Source organism: Hylaeus anthracinus, unplaced genomic scaffold, assembly GCF_026225885.1.
Source record: "Hylaeus anthracinus isolate JK02 unplaced genomic scaffold, UHH_iyHylAnth1.0_haploid 3, whole genome shotgun sequence".
Classification (NCBI taxonomy): Eukaryota; Metazoa; Arthropoda; class Insecta; order Hymenoptera; family Colletidae; genus Hylaeus; species Hylaeus anthracinus.
In genome coordinates this window covers 654,414-672,924 of record NW_026535284.1, presented here as the reverse complement: position 1 = coordinate 672,924, position 18,511 = coordinate 654,414, and the positions used below count along the sequence as shown (strand labels likewise).

At 35.6% G+C, this 18,511-nt stretch overlaps 1 protein-coding gene across 1 annotated transcript; it reads right to left on the bottom strand.

Annotated features, from left to right (window-relative positions):
- Positions 1 to 2,616: 2,616 nt before the first annotated feature.
- Positions 2,617 to 7,104, bottom strand: LOC128894222 (zinc finger protein 569-like). The gene is made up of 4 exons (XM_054155824.1): positions 6,804 to 7,104; positions 6,364 to 6,522; positions 5,536 to 6,243; positions 2,617 to 5,460 (listed from the first exon to the last, which is right to left on the bottom strand). The coding sequence occupies exons 3-4, from the start codon at positions 6,190 to 6,192 to the stop codon at positions 3,748 to 3,750; spliced, it is 2,370 nt and encodes a 789-aa protein (XP_054011799.1). The 5' UTR covers positions 6,193 to 6,243; positions 6,364 to 6,522; positions 6,804 to 7,104; the 3' UTR covers positions 2,617 to 3,747.
- Positions 7,105 to 18,511: the final 11,407 nt, after the last annotated feature.

Here is an 18,511-nt window from a genome sequence, read left to right as displayed (position 1 = left end):
GTCCACATCGGACGTCCCAGGGACGTACATAGAATGTCCACGCCGGATGTCCTACGATGTAACTGGGACGTTCCAAGGACGTTCACAGGACGTCCTAGGGATGTCTTACGATGTAACTGGGACGTTCCAAGGACGTTCACAGGACGTCCCGAACGTCCAGTACCGGACGTTTTATGGACGTACATAAGACGTCCCTGTGCTATCTGGGAAGTAATTTTTCATTTTGCGCCGACTACCGAAAGGTTATTTAACATAATTTAATGTAAAGGAAATAGAAATTTAATATATTATTCAATATCATTTAATATCAATGAACTAGAAATTATTTCATACTTTTAAGCAATTATATCTAGGACTGGTGAGTATTCATATCAATTAACTAGAAATTATATCATACTTTTATTTCATACTCACAGACGGAAACCTGTCCGGCAGCAAAATGTAAAGGTTTTCATCGATTTCATCGAATTCAGACCGAACATACGTGAAATAGTATAATTTTGCAATAAAAAGTGCAATAAAGTGGTAAAAAATGGAAGTAGGTCGAATGTCTTTTTAAGCTTTTAAGAGCCACGAAGCCCTACCAGATGCAAGAAGATTTATCCCCATTGGTCAAGCCGTCTCGGTGTAATCGAGTAACATACATAAAAAAAAAATACATGTCGAATTGAGTAACCTCCTCCTTTTCGAAGTCGGTTAATAAAACATATCAACTTTTTCGTCATTAAAAAATTTCATTTTTTCTTTATCTGCCTAGTAATTACACACATACGCCGAAGGTAACTTCAATACTGGATCACGAACATGATAGAAAATTTCGGATCATGATAGATGTTGTCGTGTTGACAAACACTATCAGGTAAACATCGTTATCCTGTGGAAATCTGTGATAAGGTTGAATCTCCTACTTGATATTACGCGAAGAAAATTGTCAAATAATGAAGTGAAATTACTCGTTACCTATTAGGTTTAGGGCTAATAAAGCTCAATACTTTTTTATTCAAAATTCGATACTGCGCCATATTTTTGTATAAAAAAATATAATATTCTATTTAACCCTTTTAGTGCCGTAGGCCGATATATCCAGGCCTTCGCTGCACTGGCGAGAAGTGCCAGAGCCGATATATCAGCCCGCGCCTTGTAGCGCTTTCCTATTTGTATTGCGGAAGAACTCAATCTCAAAATAAATGTATAATACGTTATAAATGGTCTAATTTCATTATGGGAGAGTTAAAAAAAATAGTTTTTTATTTTAATTTTTTTTTTTATTTATGTTACTATAATGAAGTATTATGCAAAATTACATCATAAATATATTTATGACAACATAATTTTGTTTCAGCAATGTTATATTACCTATAACAATTACGTATTTCGAAAGAGATAATCCGTCCAGCGCTTACCATGTACCTTCCAGTTATTTTTTATTTTTGTTATGTAACATTATTTATCTTGTTACAAAATATATTGGAAATGCAGAGTATATACTATGTAATAAATGGTCTATATAAGATTATGATGAAAAAATGACTTTTTGTATGTGGAAATACGTTTTGTAAGAGAGAACTCAATTTTTACTTTCTTCATGATCTTGCATACCTTTGTTATTTATATAATTTTCAATGAATTTAGAAAAACTGGTGTCATTGTTTTGTTCTGTATTTCGTCCTTAATATACTGCTTTTTGAATCATGTAAATATTGTTTCTTGTTTGGTTTTTATGAGCATTTTCCCTAACCCTAGTAAAACCGTGAAATTCGGCCGGTTATTCTCGCATAGGCACCTCTTTTTCGCCTGGCACTAAAAAGGTTAAAAAAACAAAATTGTTCTTTAAATCTCCGAAACGTCATCACCCGTAAAAAAAATTAACACACTGCATAGTGTACCCTTTAAAACCATGTGTAACTTTTGTACATAAACTTTCTTCGTGCAACGCATATTTTGTAAGTTATAAAGGTGCACACGTTGCGTGGACCATCCTGTATATACAGAGTGTCCCCAAAATGTTGTAACACCTTGAAACTTTTTCCTTAGCGAAAATGTTGTCTGAGGCTTCGTTTAAGAAATATTAACAGAAAATCCCGAGCAATCAGACCGCGAGTATCCCGGTAGAGCAGCTACGGCCGCTTAGCGCATAGTCTACGGCATAGACCCTACGCTACCGCGGGCGCTCCACAGGCATACTCGCGCTCTGATTGGTCGAGGTTTTCTCAAATCATCCTCCGAACCACCCCTTTCAAAGAACTCCAAGATTTTTGGGACACCCTATTCCATTCGTAACATTTTTCGTATCTTCAAACCGAACTGAGATACATATTTGAGTAATCTGTTTTTCGTAATTTACCCTGTATATTAAAAAATTTATTAATTTTATTGAATTTATTTTCATCAAATTAGATTTAGTTTCGTAATTAATTCACTTGCTCATTTCCATATGTAATAAATATATACCACTAATAAAAAATGTTAGGTATCATTATTGTCTAATCAACTTATCGAATTTCTTATTCTAATTAGTATAACATTTTTTATCGCAACAAGAATGTATCTCATAGCCTTAAAATGCATACAAGTTTTATTAAGTAATTTATTCAAAAGCAACACAATAACGAATCATTTATCACAATTTGAAATAAGTTTACTGGACAGATAATTTCTCTGAATATATACATGTATGAATCTTAAAAATTTTATCTCAAATTAAAACATTATCCGCCATATTTGTACAATAGAATTATACATTATCTTGGTTTTCAGATTGCGGTAAAACTTACAAATAAGAAAAAACTTATTGTACGAATTAGTAAAAATACAAGAAGAATTTTTTAGCTATATTCTTTTGAATCTTTTATCGTTCATTCTAATTCTGATATGTTCGAATTAGGATCACTTACCACTTTGATTTTTATACATTCAAAAGAATAAAGCTTTCACACATCGTGACATTCTATTTGCGATATAAAAATATTTGAAATCTATAAGTGTACAATGATTCCATGGAAGTATGCCATTAGAAATAAAGTAAAATTCATTAGGGCTCAATGAAGATTACAATCATTACAGACTGATAGCAAAGCTTCTAAAAATGACTTATCTTTACTGCTAATACACACGTCGTCGAACATATTAACCCTTTGCACTATAATTGTTTTCTTAGTTTGTTCTCTGCCAACTTAGATGTCATTTTTCTGATTATTCGGAAAAAACACATAATATTAAATTATCTACTTTATTGTTATTTACATTTTTTTAAGGAATTAAATATTTAATTCAACCTCCTACATGTAAAAATGACTTCCTGTCATAAGTTTCACAATATTGCTCTAACAAATATACAACGAGCCTCCAAGTATGAGAATAAACCAATACCAACAATGATCAAATTGCACATAACATATCTCTGGAAACATTTTACATTATTTAAAGGGATAAGGTATATGTTCAATTCAATGCAATTATTGATTTATTTGAACATTTGATAAGGAATATTAATATTATTATGATGAAAAGTGTATAGTATCAGACTTCTATGTATTATATATTTTCAAAGCATTTTTTTAATAAAATTGTGTAACACTAATTTGTTTTATCAACTGTATGAAGTATTCTATCAGAGGTGATTTAAGAGTTTCAGGAAAAAATAGTTTTGTAGTTAGAGGTGACATCGTAGCGCAAAGGATTAACTCCACATTCAAACAATTTCATGAATTGTGTCTTTTACAAGACAGCTATGTAAAACATTCGCTCTTAAGAAGCTACTCCTTCTTTGTTTTTTGTATGGAGACGCATATGTTTTTTCAAATTATCGAGTCTGTTACACCGTCGATCACAGAAATCACATTGATAAGGCATTAGATTGCTATGAACCACAACGTGACCGTTCAGGTGACTAATTTGTTTGAACCGTTTCCCACAAATGGTACAAACATATGGTCGTTCGTTCATGTGGGCGGACGCAATGTGTGTTTGTAAATTCGTCTTCCTCACGAAGGTAGCCTTGCACACATCGCATTCGAATGGTCTCACGTTAGCATGGATGGCTAGATGGGATTTGAGGACATTTTTATGCTTGAAGTTTTTCTCGCACAAGTGACACTGGAATGGCCGCTCGTCATTGTGTACTTTCTTGTGGACAGAGAGATGTGCCAGTTGTTTGAACATCTTCGCACAAATTTCGCATTGATACGTTCGTCCTTCTTCATGAGCAGCACTTATATGACGCCGCAAAGTGTCCGCCAAGGTGTAACGTTTCCCACAAATTTTACAACGAAACGGACGCTCGTTCGTATGAGTCATAAGGTGCCCGTTCAAGTTTCTTTTCTCGAGGAATCGTGCGCCGCAGACATCGCACTGATACGGTTTTTCTCCATTATGCACGTACATGTGCTTTTTAAGAGAGTTAGAAAGGCTGAATCTTTTTTTGCAGACCGTGCATTCAAATTTCCGTTCGCCCGTGTGAACTAACATATGAGACTTTAAGTGCCCCGTTTGTTTGAATCGTTTACCACAAATTATACATGCAAATTGACGTTCGTGAGAGTGAGTAAGTATGTGTCGCTCCAGCACACTCTTAGTCGTGAATACCTTGTTACAATTACCACATTCGAACAAGCGAAAAGCTTCTTTCGTTTTCGAGATATAATCCTCCTTATGCGACTGAGTGTGGACTTTTAACGAACCCAACGACTCGAATTTTATACCGCAGACCGCACAGTGAAAAGAACGGTAATCCTTGTGTGTCAATGAATGTTGACTGAGGTGTCCTAATTGTTTAAAGCTTTTATTACAAATTTTGCAGATGTAGGGTCTCTCGTTCGTGTGAGATCGCATGTGCCTTTTTAATACGCTAGGAAAGTTAAATTTCTGTTTACAGTATGTGCAACTCAGAGTTGGGTCTCCGTTTACTTTCAGCGAGCGATTCTCTGTAGAGTTTCGTTTTCTTTCTTTCAGAGAACTAGAATTCGTTGTTGTCTTAGGATCCTCATCCGTAACGGTGGATTCTGTTTCACTGATATTTGTATTCGATGAATAATCCAATTTGGATGTTTCCGTGTCTAATATTGTTTTTTCCCGAGAATCTTTACTTCTTCTCGTACTACTCAATCGAGATTGCTCATTTTGTCTATGAGACTGTTGCATATGCTTCTCGAATAAACTGAGAACGTGAAATGTTTTTTTACATAACTTACATTCAAACTTTTTTCCTTTCACATGTATCTTCATATGATTCTTCAAGTGACCAGGTTTCATATATTGTTTTTGGCAGATTTTACACTTCAAATCATGACTTTCGGAAACTAATTTTGTTTTATTATCTACCGTCGATTCGTCTTCAAATACTGAATCCTCCATATGCATATTCAATGGTTCACTTTTAACATTAACAAAATTGAAACCAGTAGTACCTTCTGCAAGCTCATTCTTGATTGTGCAATAAGAGTCACTATCATCGTCTCTAGACTGATAAAGTAAGAAATATTTATTAATTTAGGAACAAAAATACACTAATTACTATATCGCTTATATTATACTTACACTATCCATGTCACCGATACCTATAAAATTTGGATCTTCGTTAAACTCTTCAGTCTCATCTTTTTCAATATCATTATTTTTATTAGACACAAGACTAATCCATTCTTCTTCCGTCCATATATTTTCTTTTGCGGGTATACCATTAGTCATCTTCTGAAATTCTTCATGTACATTCCGCCCAAATAATATATCATAAGGAATTTTTCCATTGTCACAACAAAACGTTGTATTTTCAAAAATCTGAACATGTTTCAAAGCCTCATACCATGTTTTTGATGGGTTCTTTTGCACCCAACGCTCAAGTAAATCTTTAAAATCTCTACTGTTTTCTTTGTTCTCTGAGATTTCTCCATGAAGTATAATAAAATCTTTCCACAAAAGACGTAACTCCTGTACAACTTGTTCTGCGAACTTGCGTCCATTAGTGCTTTGCAAAACTTGTGGCGCTCCAATAATGGCCAATGTATCTAAGAGTTTTCTAGCTACTTCGCTTGCAGTATTTTCATGTAAACCTTTTAACACAATGAATTTAGATATCTGATCCTCGTAAACAAAGAAATATTTATAGTTACAACTTAATTCTGTTGGCATGTCTATTACATCAATTTGTCCTCGGTGATATAATCTCGTGTTTAAGGTATTACAATGAGAATTCATTTTTCCAATTTTATAACGCTTCTCTATTTAATGCAATTTGCTTATAATAATCTAAACAATTCAGAGCTTTATGTAATTATTCAATAACATGGATAATATATTTGATAAACACAATATCACTAATTTTTTTTATAATCTCTCTATGGCTTATCATAATTTATAAACATATACTTTTTGTGGAGGTAGACAAATAAAATTCCTCTTGGTAAAAATTTAGTTCACATTTAGGAAACTTAATACTGATTTTTCCAAACATCAAATCAAATATTTTGTCTGTCACAGTTTTCAGTTTTAACATTTCCATTGTTTACTTCTTTGATTCTTGGAACTCTATTGAAGAAATAAAAAATTAAATAAAGCGTGCTGTTAAACATATATAAATCTCATTTAAGATTATAAAAGAAATAAATATTGTCGACAAAAAAGGAAAAAAATTTGCGTGTTTAAAAATCATTCAGCTCGTATCATGATTTACGACTCCGTTTACTTTATCGGCATTTATGTGCAATAATACTTCTTTTTATAAAGTTTCATTTTCAGGATATGAATACAGTCAACATTCAAATGAAATACATGATTTAAAAAAAAATAACACAGTGCGGAATTCTAACCTATGCGATCCATCGAGAGACTCATTTTTCACGAAAGTGACATCTCTCGCGTGTATTTTTCAGGATACGTGCTCTCAACTTTTCGAATTGTTTCAATTCATATTTATCTATGGAATGCAAGTTTTTTTTTACGCTTTCAATTCAATAATTAATGTTCACTACTCATCTGTAAACTCTCTCGTTTATCATTTTTATAGCGAGTTCTCATCGTTGCAGCAAGATGTAAATTGACAGAAACAGCGGAAATGTTTATTTGCCCACGTGTATCTTAAACTTAAAGGTTGGTTTCAATGAGGAACATTTTCCACTGACGGAAATATAACATACAGGGTGTCCAAACAATGTTGTAACACCTTGAAAGGGGTGGTTCAGGAGGTGATTTGAAACAATTTTTTCCTTAGCGAAACGAAAGTATTGTCCGAGATTCCGATAAGAAAATATTAACGGAAAACCCCGACCAATCAAAATGCGAGTATGTCGATAAAGCGCCCGCAGGGTGCGCAGGAGCCAGAGCCAAACTCCGAGTTTCCTTCAGCGACAGTCGCGGAAAAAGTAGGAAACTCCGGGACAAGGACAGAGAGGGAGATACAACAATTGCAGGAGAGACGAGGACAGGGCGATTAGGCTAGTATAATTTTTTTCGAAGATATTGAAGCAATATTTTCTAATAATTCTGGTTTTAATATATTCGTTACACTTTGGTGGATGCGACTCTAAGGCCCGATTTTCGAAAAAATGCTTGTAAACAAATTTCTTCTATAAGAAAAGAAAAAACCATACTTTAATTACTTATAAAGTTTCAAGACCGAAATTGCAAAATTGGTCGTTGGAGTGGCATGCGGAGTGATGTAAAAGATATTTTAGAAAAAGAATCGTGAGTAAATATTGCTTCTTTGCTTCAAAAAACTTGATGAGCTTCGTTGCTGTGAAATCTTGATGATTTATATGGCAATATGGCGCCTCGCTATCGCACTTTCCGTTGTGGCGCTGTCGTCGTCTGTTCTGTTGTTACCATATCGTCAGTCTACAAACGGTTTTCCACGTGGTTTAGACCAGGCGTGGGCAACTGTTTTTTCCCCCGGGCTGAATTGAAAAAAAAAAATATTTTCACTAGCTGGATGAAATATTAAAATTGAAAAATGTGAAGCAAAACACTTATTTCTTTATGTAAAAAAAATATTATTATGAAATTTTTTTATAAATAATTGTTAGTTAAGCAATACATTTATTTCTAATCGAAATGAATTAAATAAATTTAATTATTCGCGTAATGTAAATTCTACATATCACGCTGTTACACAGTAGAAAAATCTTAAATTAATCGATATTATATCGTGTTTGGTACCATTTTCATCAGTATAACATAAGGAATTCAGTAGTGCAATTTGTCTCTTTAACTTTTATAAAACACAACAAAAAGTGAACATATCATGACAAACATTTCACACTTTAATGCTCGGACCATTTGAGGTCCGTTGCGCTTTGGATGGTTCAACCCTTTTTTTTTTTTTACGTGGAGAAATACGTTTACGCACACCCCCTCGAAAGGAGGGGGTAGTGTGGGACTCGCCCCTCAGAAAGAGGGAAATACCTACTAAAACTCCACAGTGGCCGGACTCGGCGCTGTAGAGGAGGCTCCGGGATCTCTAGTGAACACTACCGTTGGCCCCCCCCCCCCCCCACGCCACCTCCGCCATATGCTGGCGAAATGTCTCCTCCGGTGGAAAGCGTAAGGCCCTCCTCACCTGACCGCGGGCGTCATAACCCGCAGTCCGTCCTGTCCCTTTTAGTCGCCTCTTACGACAAGCAGGGATTACTGTGGGCGTATTCTATTGCCCGCCCTACAGGGAAGTGGATGGTTCAACCCTTGGTTTATGGCTTTCATTTAGAGACGCGGTAACAGAGATGGACAAAACCCTAAACTTCGAATAAATCTGAAGTTTGTCGATATGTTTGTCTCGTTTCCTTCTTTGGAAAATTTTCAAAAGAGGAAACGAGACAAACATATCAGCAAACTTCATATTTATTCGAAGTCTAGGGTTTTGCCTATCTCTAGTGTCTCGACGCCAAGTTCATGAAAAATTATACAGCCACCCTGTATAACGTGGCGCTACCGCTATCTTTTACACGAGAGATGGTCCATTCTAACCTAACTTGAAACTTCTGTCATTAATATCTTATCACGCCTGCAATATTTTCTAAATTTAAACGCATTTTTCTCATGTAAATCGCATATAAGCTTTCAAATAAAACCAAAATCAATCAAATCGGTACACGCACAACTGAGATATCGTAATACCATGTCACGATACATGCAAAACTATTACCGTCTTATACTTTTCCAGTCGATTTTTCGTCAACACTTAGCCAATAGGAGTTAAGGCTGTTCGTCGATTCGTCGACTCTCGGAATCAGTCGGCAGAGCTCGTCGGCCGAAATTGGAATATGGCTGCCGCTCACGCCACTCGTTCATTTATAACCTGTATAACCTGTCAGTTTGTGTTCGTGACATTTGGACGCCGCAAATTGAATAATTATTTTAAAGGATACGTGTAGTGATATTGTATTGGGAAGTATATGGTTATAAGTGATAAAATATCTACCTTGTCGTTGTGGAAAGATATATATAAATTTGGTGTTTGAGTGTGCAATTCATAATATAAATTTCAGTAAATATTCATTTTGTGCAAATAAGAATAAGTGTTCTAATACAATAAATTGTGTGTTATAAATAGTGGACCACTTTTTTTATTTTCACTTCATGATAAATATTAAAATTGCTTGCAACAAGACTTTCTGTTACACGTTCTGTGTATGTATGAACTGTAAAAAGAAAGGGAGAGAGAACGCATGGCAGGATGTCTCACTGCAAGAAACTTAAGTGTTAAAGATGAAGCAAGAAATGAAGAAAAGAAATCAACTATTTGTAACGCACAATTTATTGTATTAGAATACAGTTCATACATTCACAGAACGCATGACAGAAAGTCCTGTAACAAATTTAAATAATGAGAAAATGAGAAAAGGAACAGAGATCCACTATTTGTGATACATAATTTATTGTATTACAATAATATAGAAAAAGACAGGTCAGATTTAGTCCTTTAAGTTCTCAAAAGTCTGCACGACACATGACAGAAAGTCATGTTGCATTTAAATGTTACTGATAAACTGATTACATTTTTTTTTTAATAAATTGCTTGCAATGAGACTTACTGCAATGCGTTCCGTGTACTTTTGAAACCTTAAAGGATTCAAACTGATCTCCCATTTTCTATATTATTGTAATCACTTTGTCAGTAACATTTAAATTTCTTGCAACAAGACCTTCTGTCATGTGTCGTGCATACTTTTGAGAACTTAAAGGACTAAATCTGACCTCTCTTTTTCTATATTATTGTAATACAATAAATTATGTATCACAAATAGTGGATCTCTGTTCCTTTTCTCATTTTCTCATTATTTAAATTTGTTACAGGACTTTCTGTCATGCGTTCTGTGAATGTATGAACTGTATTCTAAAACTCTAATCATTTCTCATTTCTTCTTTAATAAATTTCTTGCAATGAGACTTTGTGCAATGCGTTCCACGTACTTTTGAAACCTTAAAGGATTCAAACTGATCTCCCATTTTCTATTATTTGAAGTCATTCACTATACAAATTATCTTTGTAAAAAGAAGTGAGACCTCTATAAAAAACTTCAAAAAAGTAAAAAAATTACGTCAAGTACATGAAAAAGTGAAGAACTAAAGGAGTTATCATTGAAAAAAAGAAGATCCTCATAAAAAAGTACAAGAAAGTAGAAAAAGATGTGAAATCAAAATGAGCTGCCAGTACGTGAAAGTCCTTTCCAATAAAGTGCAAAGGCGACACTGTGTAACACAATGTAAAATTCGGTGGTTTCCAACTATGCGCAGCTAAACAATTCATGTAAAGTGACTGCTTCACACTTTAGCGGTGACATGAAGAAGCTAAACAACGTATCATCCACAAACTGAGGCTGTTAAAAAATTTGCCTTGATATCCGCGGCCTGGAAGTCAAATGCTTGGCGTGGCCAGGCAAGGTCCTGTCGATGAATAAGAATTACTTCAAAACGCAAAATAATGAAAGTGTACTTATATTGTCAGAGTTTTAAACTGACAAATTATCTGAAAGCTTACGAGAGGAAAGGTATCTGCGTCAATGAATATCCTTAGAAATATTTTAAAACGCAATACAATGGAAATGTACTCCTATCGTAAGAGTTTTAAATTGACAAATTATGTAAAAGCCTGCGAGAGAGAAAGTATGGGTCTTGATGATCTGAGATGCCTTGCCTTGTCACGCCAAGCATTTGACTTCCAGGCCGCGGACATCAAGGCAAATTTTTTAACAGCCTCAGTTTGTGGATGATACACTGTTTAGCTTCTTTATGTCACCGCTAAAGTGTGAAGCAGTCACTTTACATGAATTGTTTAGCTGCGCATAATTGGAAACCACCGAATTTTACATTGTGTTACACAGTGTCGCCTTTGCACTTTATTGGGAAGGACTTTTATGTACTGGCAGCACATTTTGATTTCACATCTTTTTCTACTTTCTTGTACTTTTTTATGGGGATCTTCTTTTTTTCAATGATAACTCCTTTAGTTCTCCACTTTTTCACGTACTTGACGTAATTTTTTTACTCTTTTGAAGTTTTTTATGGGGTTGAGTATATGTCTATATACTCAAAGGAACTACTCTTCGACCATTGGTCAAAGCTGTAGTCAACCTGTCATTGAGATGGAATTTTTGCTATAGTTCTCGAATTCGACGCATGCGCATTAGCGTCAAATATCACTTTTGATATGGAGATGTTGGTTACGCTCTGCTCAGTGTACAAAGAGTAGGCTTGAGCAGTCCATTTATATATGGTCGAAGGTGCGAGCAGCCGTCCGAGACACACTCACACATGCAACGCTCGGTGGCATGTCGAGTGCCTACGAATAGGCTGCGTGATGCCGCGATACCTGAAAGTAAGGGTCTAGCCGAATAAGCGAGACTTTCAATATTACATTTGTGACATTTTTCTGATTACAATGATACCACATATAATACAATTTGGATCATATTTACAATAATTTATAGGCGACCCGGAGAAAAAGCCGTTTCGAAAATGTTCAACAGCTCACAAGGGGAGGTCGCGATCCGGACGAGCGCTTTTTGAACGAGACCGGGATCACAAGGAGACATTGCCTAGTGTCCCCCGAATTTTTTAATCAAATTTTTTCATATGTAAAGAAGGGTATGCAGAACAATTTCTGCAAGTGAGAAGGCGCGACTGTCTTTCATTTTCGAGAAATAAATTTTTAAAAATAGCTAAATTTGGCTTGACGAGTGTCGACCTTACAAGAGTCGGAGGTATCATAGAAACAGCGTGACGCAGTTCGTGGAGTGCCAGGGTGCGAAGTCCATCTTTTGCGCTGGATGCGGTTCGTTCCCGGTAGGAGTCACTTATTTTTTTTTACTTTTTCTTCCGTTTGTATCATATTTTGTTATGTTTTGTTTTGTTTTTGCAATGTTTAATATAATTAAATTGTTATTTACAAACTATAATGACGTAAGTTTTTATAAAAGTTTATAGAAACTCCTTTCACATCCTGACTTCGTTTTCAATGCGATAGAAAACATAAAAATTGCACAATATTGTATAAAAATAATCTTAATATATAAAAAGGTTGTGTCCATAACAAAACATGATACAAAAGGAAGAAAAAGTAAAAAAAAAGAAATAAATGACTCCTACCGGGAACGAACCGCGTTCAGCGGAAACGATCGACTTCGCAACCTTGCATTCCACCGACTGCGCTACGCTGCTTCTTTTTTTTTTAAAACATACGTTTATTGTGCCTGAACAATTATAAATATATATACAAATGGTACAATAAATCTAAACGTACAAATGGTTAAATTAAATATAATACATACTAGACTACTGGCTCAGCGCAGAGCACGCGTAGTCTTAACACTAGATCTACGAGTTACTGCACTTAATGCTACGTCAATATTACATAAAGAAGAATTTCTTATATATAGTTGGGTTGGGATTATGTATAGAAAACGGCACGAGGGAAAACTATACATAAGTTGAAATTGGAAGGGTTGGAGTGGGTAATTGAGGGGGGGGGGGAGGTGTAGAATATATATTTTAGTAAAAATAGAATCTTAATCTGAGTTTAAACACTAAAAATCAAAAATAATACTCTCCCCGGCGGGATACTGACCACTATACTACCGAGGAGGCCGCAATAGTTATTAATAAGTAAATGAGACAGTAGATAATGTCTGTGTAAATATGTATTATTAATTTAATTATTACTATCTAACTTAATTGTAACTACGGAGTAGTTAAGGTCGTTAAAGCTACTTAAATTTAAACGGTGCGTGTTACATTGTGTGTTGTGTGTGTAAAATACATAGGTGTGACAGGTGTGATCTGATTATGTTTAACTGAACTGCAACCACCAGTACTTGTCCGTGTTTGTCGTTCAAGTCTATCGTCGATAGTCTGTAGTTGAAACGTATGTCGGGGTCGTCAAATTGTGTATTTACGTCGTATAAGAGTTTTTTGTCGTAGGTCTTTCAGTTAATGTGGTATATAAGTGGAATGTTATCGTTGTTTTGAATGTATCCTGCGCTGTCTAGATATAAAATGATTCCGATGGCGTGTATCCTGTCAGTCGCGTCTTGTCGTGATATAAAGGATTCGGATATGTTGGGCCGTAAATGAGACTATTGAGGTGATTCTACGCGCGTTGGACCATTGGTTTCGGATTAATTTGAGCATGAACAAATCTATTCTAATGAGTTTCGCGTTTTCGTACAGTTTGTAATTGCTGATCATTTTGGTGTAATTAGACTCCGATGTTCTGTATGTCCCTAGGCAAGCTCTGAGGCATTTTCTCTCGAAAAGTCTTAGCTTTTCCATAGTGCTCGCACTGACGTTAAACCAAATGGGGCAATTATAGGTTAAGATGGGCCGAATTAAAGATTTATAGCAAAGGACCTTGACAAATTTGTCAAGATCCTTTGAGTAAAAGAGGCGTTTATGAGAGAAGAATGCCTTCTGAGCTTTCTCTATCTGTATTTGTACGTGTTGGTTGTAGTTCAGTTTAAAGTCCAAATGTATGCCTAAATAGCGAACGATGTCTTTATGGGGTAACTTGCGGTTGCGGTCATTGCTGTCGTGTAAGTGAAATTTCGTACCGTGTCTGCGTACGTCTGAGTTCGCGTCGGAGATTTTAAAGATGTACGGTCTAAAGAGAATAGTTTCGCATTTATTGATGTTAATTTTTAATTTCCATATGTGAAAGTAATTCTGAATTTTCCCGAAGGTGTTCTGTAGTTCGATCTGTATGACCGAAGGTTTATTGTGACGCGAGTAAATCAAGAGGTCGTCCGTGAATGCTATTGCTGATTTGACATTGTTGCTATTCAGGTCATACATTTGCAGCAGGTCGCTTATAAATATATTGAAGAGCAGTGGAGAGTTGACGGTGTCCTGTTGAAGTCCGTTGTGTATGTAGAAGCGTTTGCTGGAAATAAATTCACCGTCTGTAACAAAAAAGTTTTTACCGCGTAGCATTCACCATAACATTTTGACGAGATGTTTGGGAAATTCTTTTTTGAGTAGTTTGAAGAATAGACCATCCAACCAAACTGTGTCGAATGCTTTCTCAAGGTCAATGAAGGTCGCGCCTACGCATTCGTCTGAGTTACGGGCCCAGCATATATCGGAAGCGAACTTTGATGTAGCGTGGACGGTGGAATGTTTGAATTTAAATCCGAATTGAGTCTCTAGGATAATAGTTTTGGTATTGCAAAAGGCGTTCAGAGAATTATTTATGTACGTCTCGAATAATTTGCTGATGTTAGAAAACAGGCTAATGGGACGATAATTTGACGGATCGCTACCATCCTTGCCCTTTTTCTTAATTGTAATCAGTTTTGCAGTTTTCCAAGCGGTTGGGAAGTAAGCTAAGTTTAAACAGTTATTAAAAAGGATCGCGTAATAAAAAATATAGCGGAACGGTAGGTTTTTTAAAGCAATATTTGGGATGCCGTCGAAGCTAGACGATTTTTTATTGTTGAGGCGGTTAAATATAATTTTTAATGTTAAAAGAATTGAAATCCGATAAAAAAACTTCAAAAAAGTAAAAAAATTACGCCAAGTACATGAAAAAGTGGAGGACTTAAGGAGTTATCATTAAAAAATAGAAGATCCCCATAAAAACTACAAGAAAATAGAAAAAAATGTGAAATCGAAATAAGCTGCTAGATGATTTGCCTAAATTTCCGCGGCCTGGAAGTCAAATGCTTGGCATGGCCAGGTCAATATATACAGGGTATTTTTTTTAAGTGAGTACAGCAGGATATCTCGGAAGATGTTGTAGTTATTAAAAATCTGTTCCTACAAAAGTTGTTTGGTATGATGAGCTACATCATGTAGTAATAATTGTTTTTTTTGTGGGTGGAGTAATAGAGGAGATCTGGAGGTCAATGTAATTTTATTAAATGGAATGCTATATTTTGTATACAAGAATATGGTAGAGTATCGAATTCTAAATAAAAAAGTATTGACCTTTATTAGCCCTAAACCTAATAGGTAACGAGTAATTTCACTTTATTACTTGAACATTTTCTTAACTTAAAAGGACTAGTGTATCAAACACCAGTAAAAGTCGTAAATGATTTACGAACAAAAATTATAACCGCATGTAAATCAGTATCGGAGGAAATTTTAAAAGCTGTTGAGAAACAATATTCAACAAAATTACAGATGTGTATTTCCAATGATGGTGAGCATGTAGAAGGATAAAAAATTATTGAACAAGTAAGCGAAAATTTAATTGGTACTTAATATCTTTAGCAAAAATATTCAATCTGTGATCATAATGTTATAATTGCAGTAATTTGATACGGACACAATCGACACTGCTCAGCAGCGTTTGCTAGCTCTCAGCCGCTTACGGTAAGAAAATTTTCAAGTAATAAAGTAAAATTACTCGTTACCTATTAGGTTTAGGGCTAATAAAGGGTCAACACTTTTTTATTTAGAATTCGATACTCTACCATATTCTTGTATACTAAATATAGCATTCCATTTAAAAAAAATACATTGACCTCCAGATCTCCTCTATTACTCCACCCACAAAAAAACAATTATTACTATGTAGGCTTTGATTCGACCGAACAGCGTTGAGGGAACTGTAGGATGCTGGTAAGAGGTGAAATAACGAGTCGGGATTCCGTCTCTACTATTCTATGAGATATCTGTATTTACGGTTAAAAATAGTATGTCGTCGAACGGGCGCGGCGAGATTCTACGACTCTTCACGGACTGGGTCTACGCTGTGACTGACTTTGTCCCTTTTGCAGGACGCTATGCTTTCTCTAACTTCTCCGTTTTTCAAATTTTTATTGCATTCACTGACCTGCTCTAGTTCTTTAACGGGACTCGCCAACACGCGTCAAAGTCAGTGTCGCGTCGCTGGGGTTTTCTCCAATCTCGCGCCTTCGAGCACCGAGGGTGTCGCTTTTACCTGTCTACTTACCGCTATCGGTCTACAGCTCGTCCATCCTGACCTGTTAGCCGTCCCGGCTAATCCAAATATAACGTACATCCGTCCATTCCTGTCGAAATATCCATACCATCTAATATATACGTGTAATGCTATTTTGTTACGTGAAACAATTATACGTTACATATACTAAATATTTAATAGATATTTGTCATATTAATTCATTACATAAACAATTGTCAGATTATCTTAATTATAATACACTCTTACATTGCGATATAAGGTCTTATGTTGTCGGGCGATAGGACGCCGTTGTAGGGAATTTGCGTCACTTGAAAACCTTCTATGTCGCTGATAACGTATCTATCGCGATCGAGCACTTTTTTAATTTCGTATGGCCTCTTATATTTGGGTATCAGTTTCTTATTTACCTCTGCTGATGTATCCACATTCCTAATCATAACGTAATCGCCCACATTATAGACATTAGCATCTTTTCTTTTTTGATTATAATGTTTCTGGTTTATCTCCTGACTTTTTTTTATATTTTCCGCCGCTTCCTCTCGTACTTTATCTAGATTCCTTTCGCTATTCCATTCTAAGAAAAACCGCATACAATCATTTGTTACGCCGTATTGGTTGATGCCAATCAATAATTTGCTTCGAGTTTGTTTCGTTGCTCTACAAACGGTGTTGTTTAATGCAAATTCAACCTGGTCACTTTATCCCATTTACTCGGAGTTTCACATAACTTCGCAATCATCGGGGTAATGACTCTATTAAAACGCTCTATTTGCTCACTTGCTCGCGGCGTCCCGACAGTAATTAAAACATGTTCAATTTTTCCAATCTTTAAGAATTCTTCAAAAGCATTTGAAGTGAACGCTGTTCCGCGATCTGTCGCTATGCTCCTGAGTTTACTGTACGCTCGAAAATATTCTTTTAAATGATTCATTGCTTCTTGAGAATTTGTTGTCTTACACGGATATAATTTAATAAATTTTATGAAAGCATCGACAATAGCAAATAAGTGTTTATACCCTTTTCCTGTCTTCTCTAATGGCCCAAGGTGATCTACGTGAATTGTCTGGAATTGCACGTTTCCTTTTTCAATATTATGTAAAAATCCTTCCTGTTTACCCGAAGGAGGCGAAAACTCTGTACAGCGCAAACAATTCGAAATATACTCCTTCACTTTATTACGCAAATTCGGAAACCAATATAATTTTAAAATGTTATTAATGACTTTATCTTGACCCGCGTGATCCAGGTCGTCGTGACAGGTGCGAATTACCTTATCTTCCATCGAGCGCGGCACATAAAAAAGCAATTTTTTCGTTTTATCTTTTCTATAAACAAGTCCGTCACGTAATTCGTACTGTTTCAACTCCGTCTGTTCCAGCTTGTTACGAATTTTTACAATCTCTTCGTCTCGATCTTGACAGATGGATAAAGTTTGTTCGAACGTATTTCCTTCAATGACTAACACGCTATGCCATCTACTCAATGCATCGACGTGACTCATTTGCTGCCCGGGCCTATGATGTATTTCATAATCAAAGTCCTGCAAAAACATATCCCAACGAGAAATTCTAGGATTTACATTCTGTTTACTTAATGTTAGGCGAAAACTGTCGCAATCCGTAATTATTTTAAAATGAATTCCGCCTAAGTATATTTTGAAACGCTTAATGGCATTTACAACTGCCAGACACTCCAGCTCAAAGCTGTGATACTTTGCTTCGGTCGGCGTTGTCCGCTGACTGAAGTACGAAATTGGCCTGAGATATCCATCAGTTTGTTTTTGCAATAACATCGCGCCAAATCCCGAAGCGTTTGCATCGCAGTGCAATTCGGTCTCACTTTTCGGCGAGTATATTGAAAGAATCGATTTACTAGCCAAGCAATGTTTCAATTTTTCAAAGGCTTCGTTTTCCTCTTCCCCAAACGCAAATTTTACAATCCGTTTAACGAGATTATATAAAGGTTTTGTAATAATTGAAAATGCCGGTATGAAACGCCTAAAATAGCTAGCGAAGGAAACAAAACGCAGCACTTCTTTTGCGTTACGCGGAACTGGATAATTTAGAACTGCATTATTATTTTCATCACTTGGGCGAATTCCGTGAAAATTAACATGATATCCTAGATAATTTATTTCGG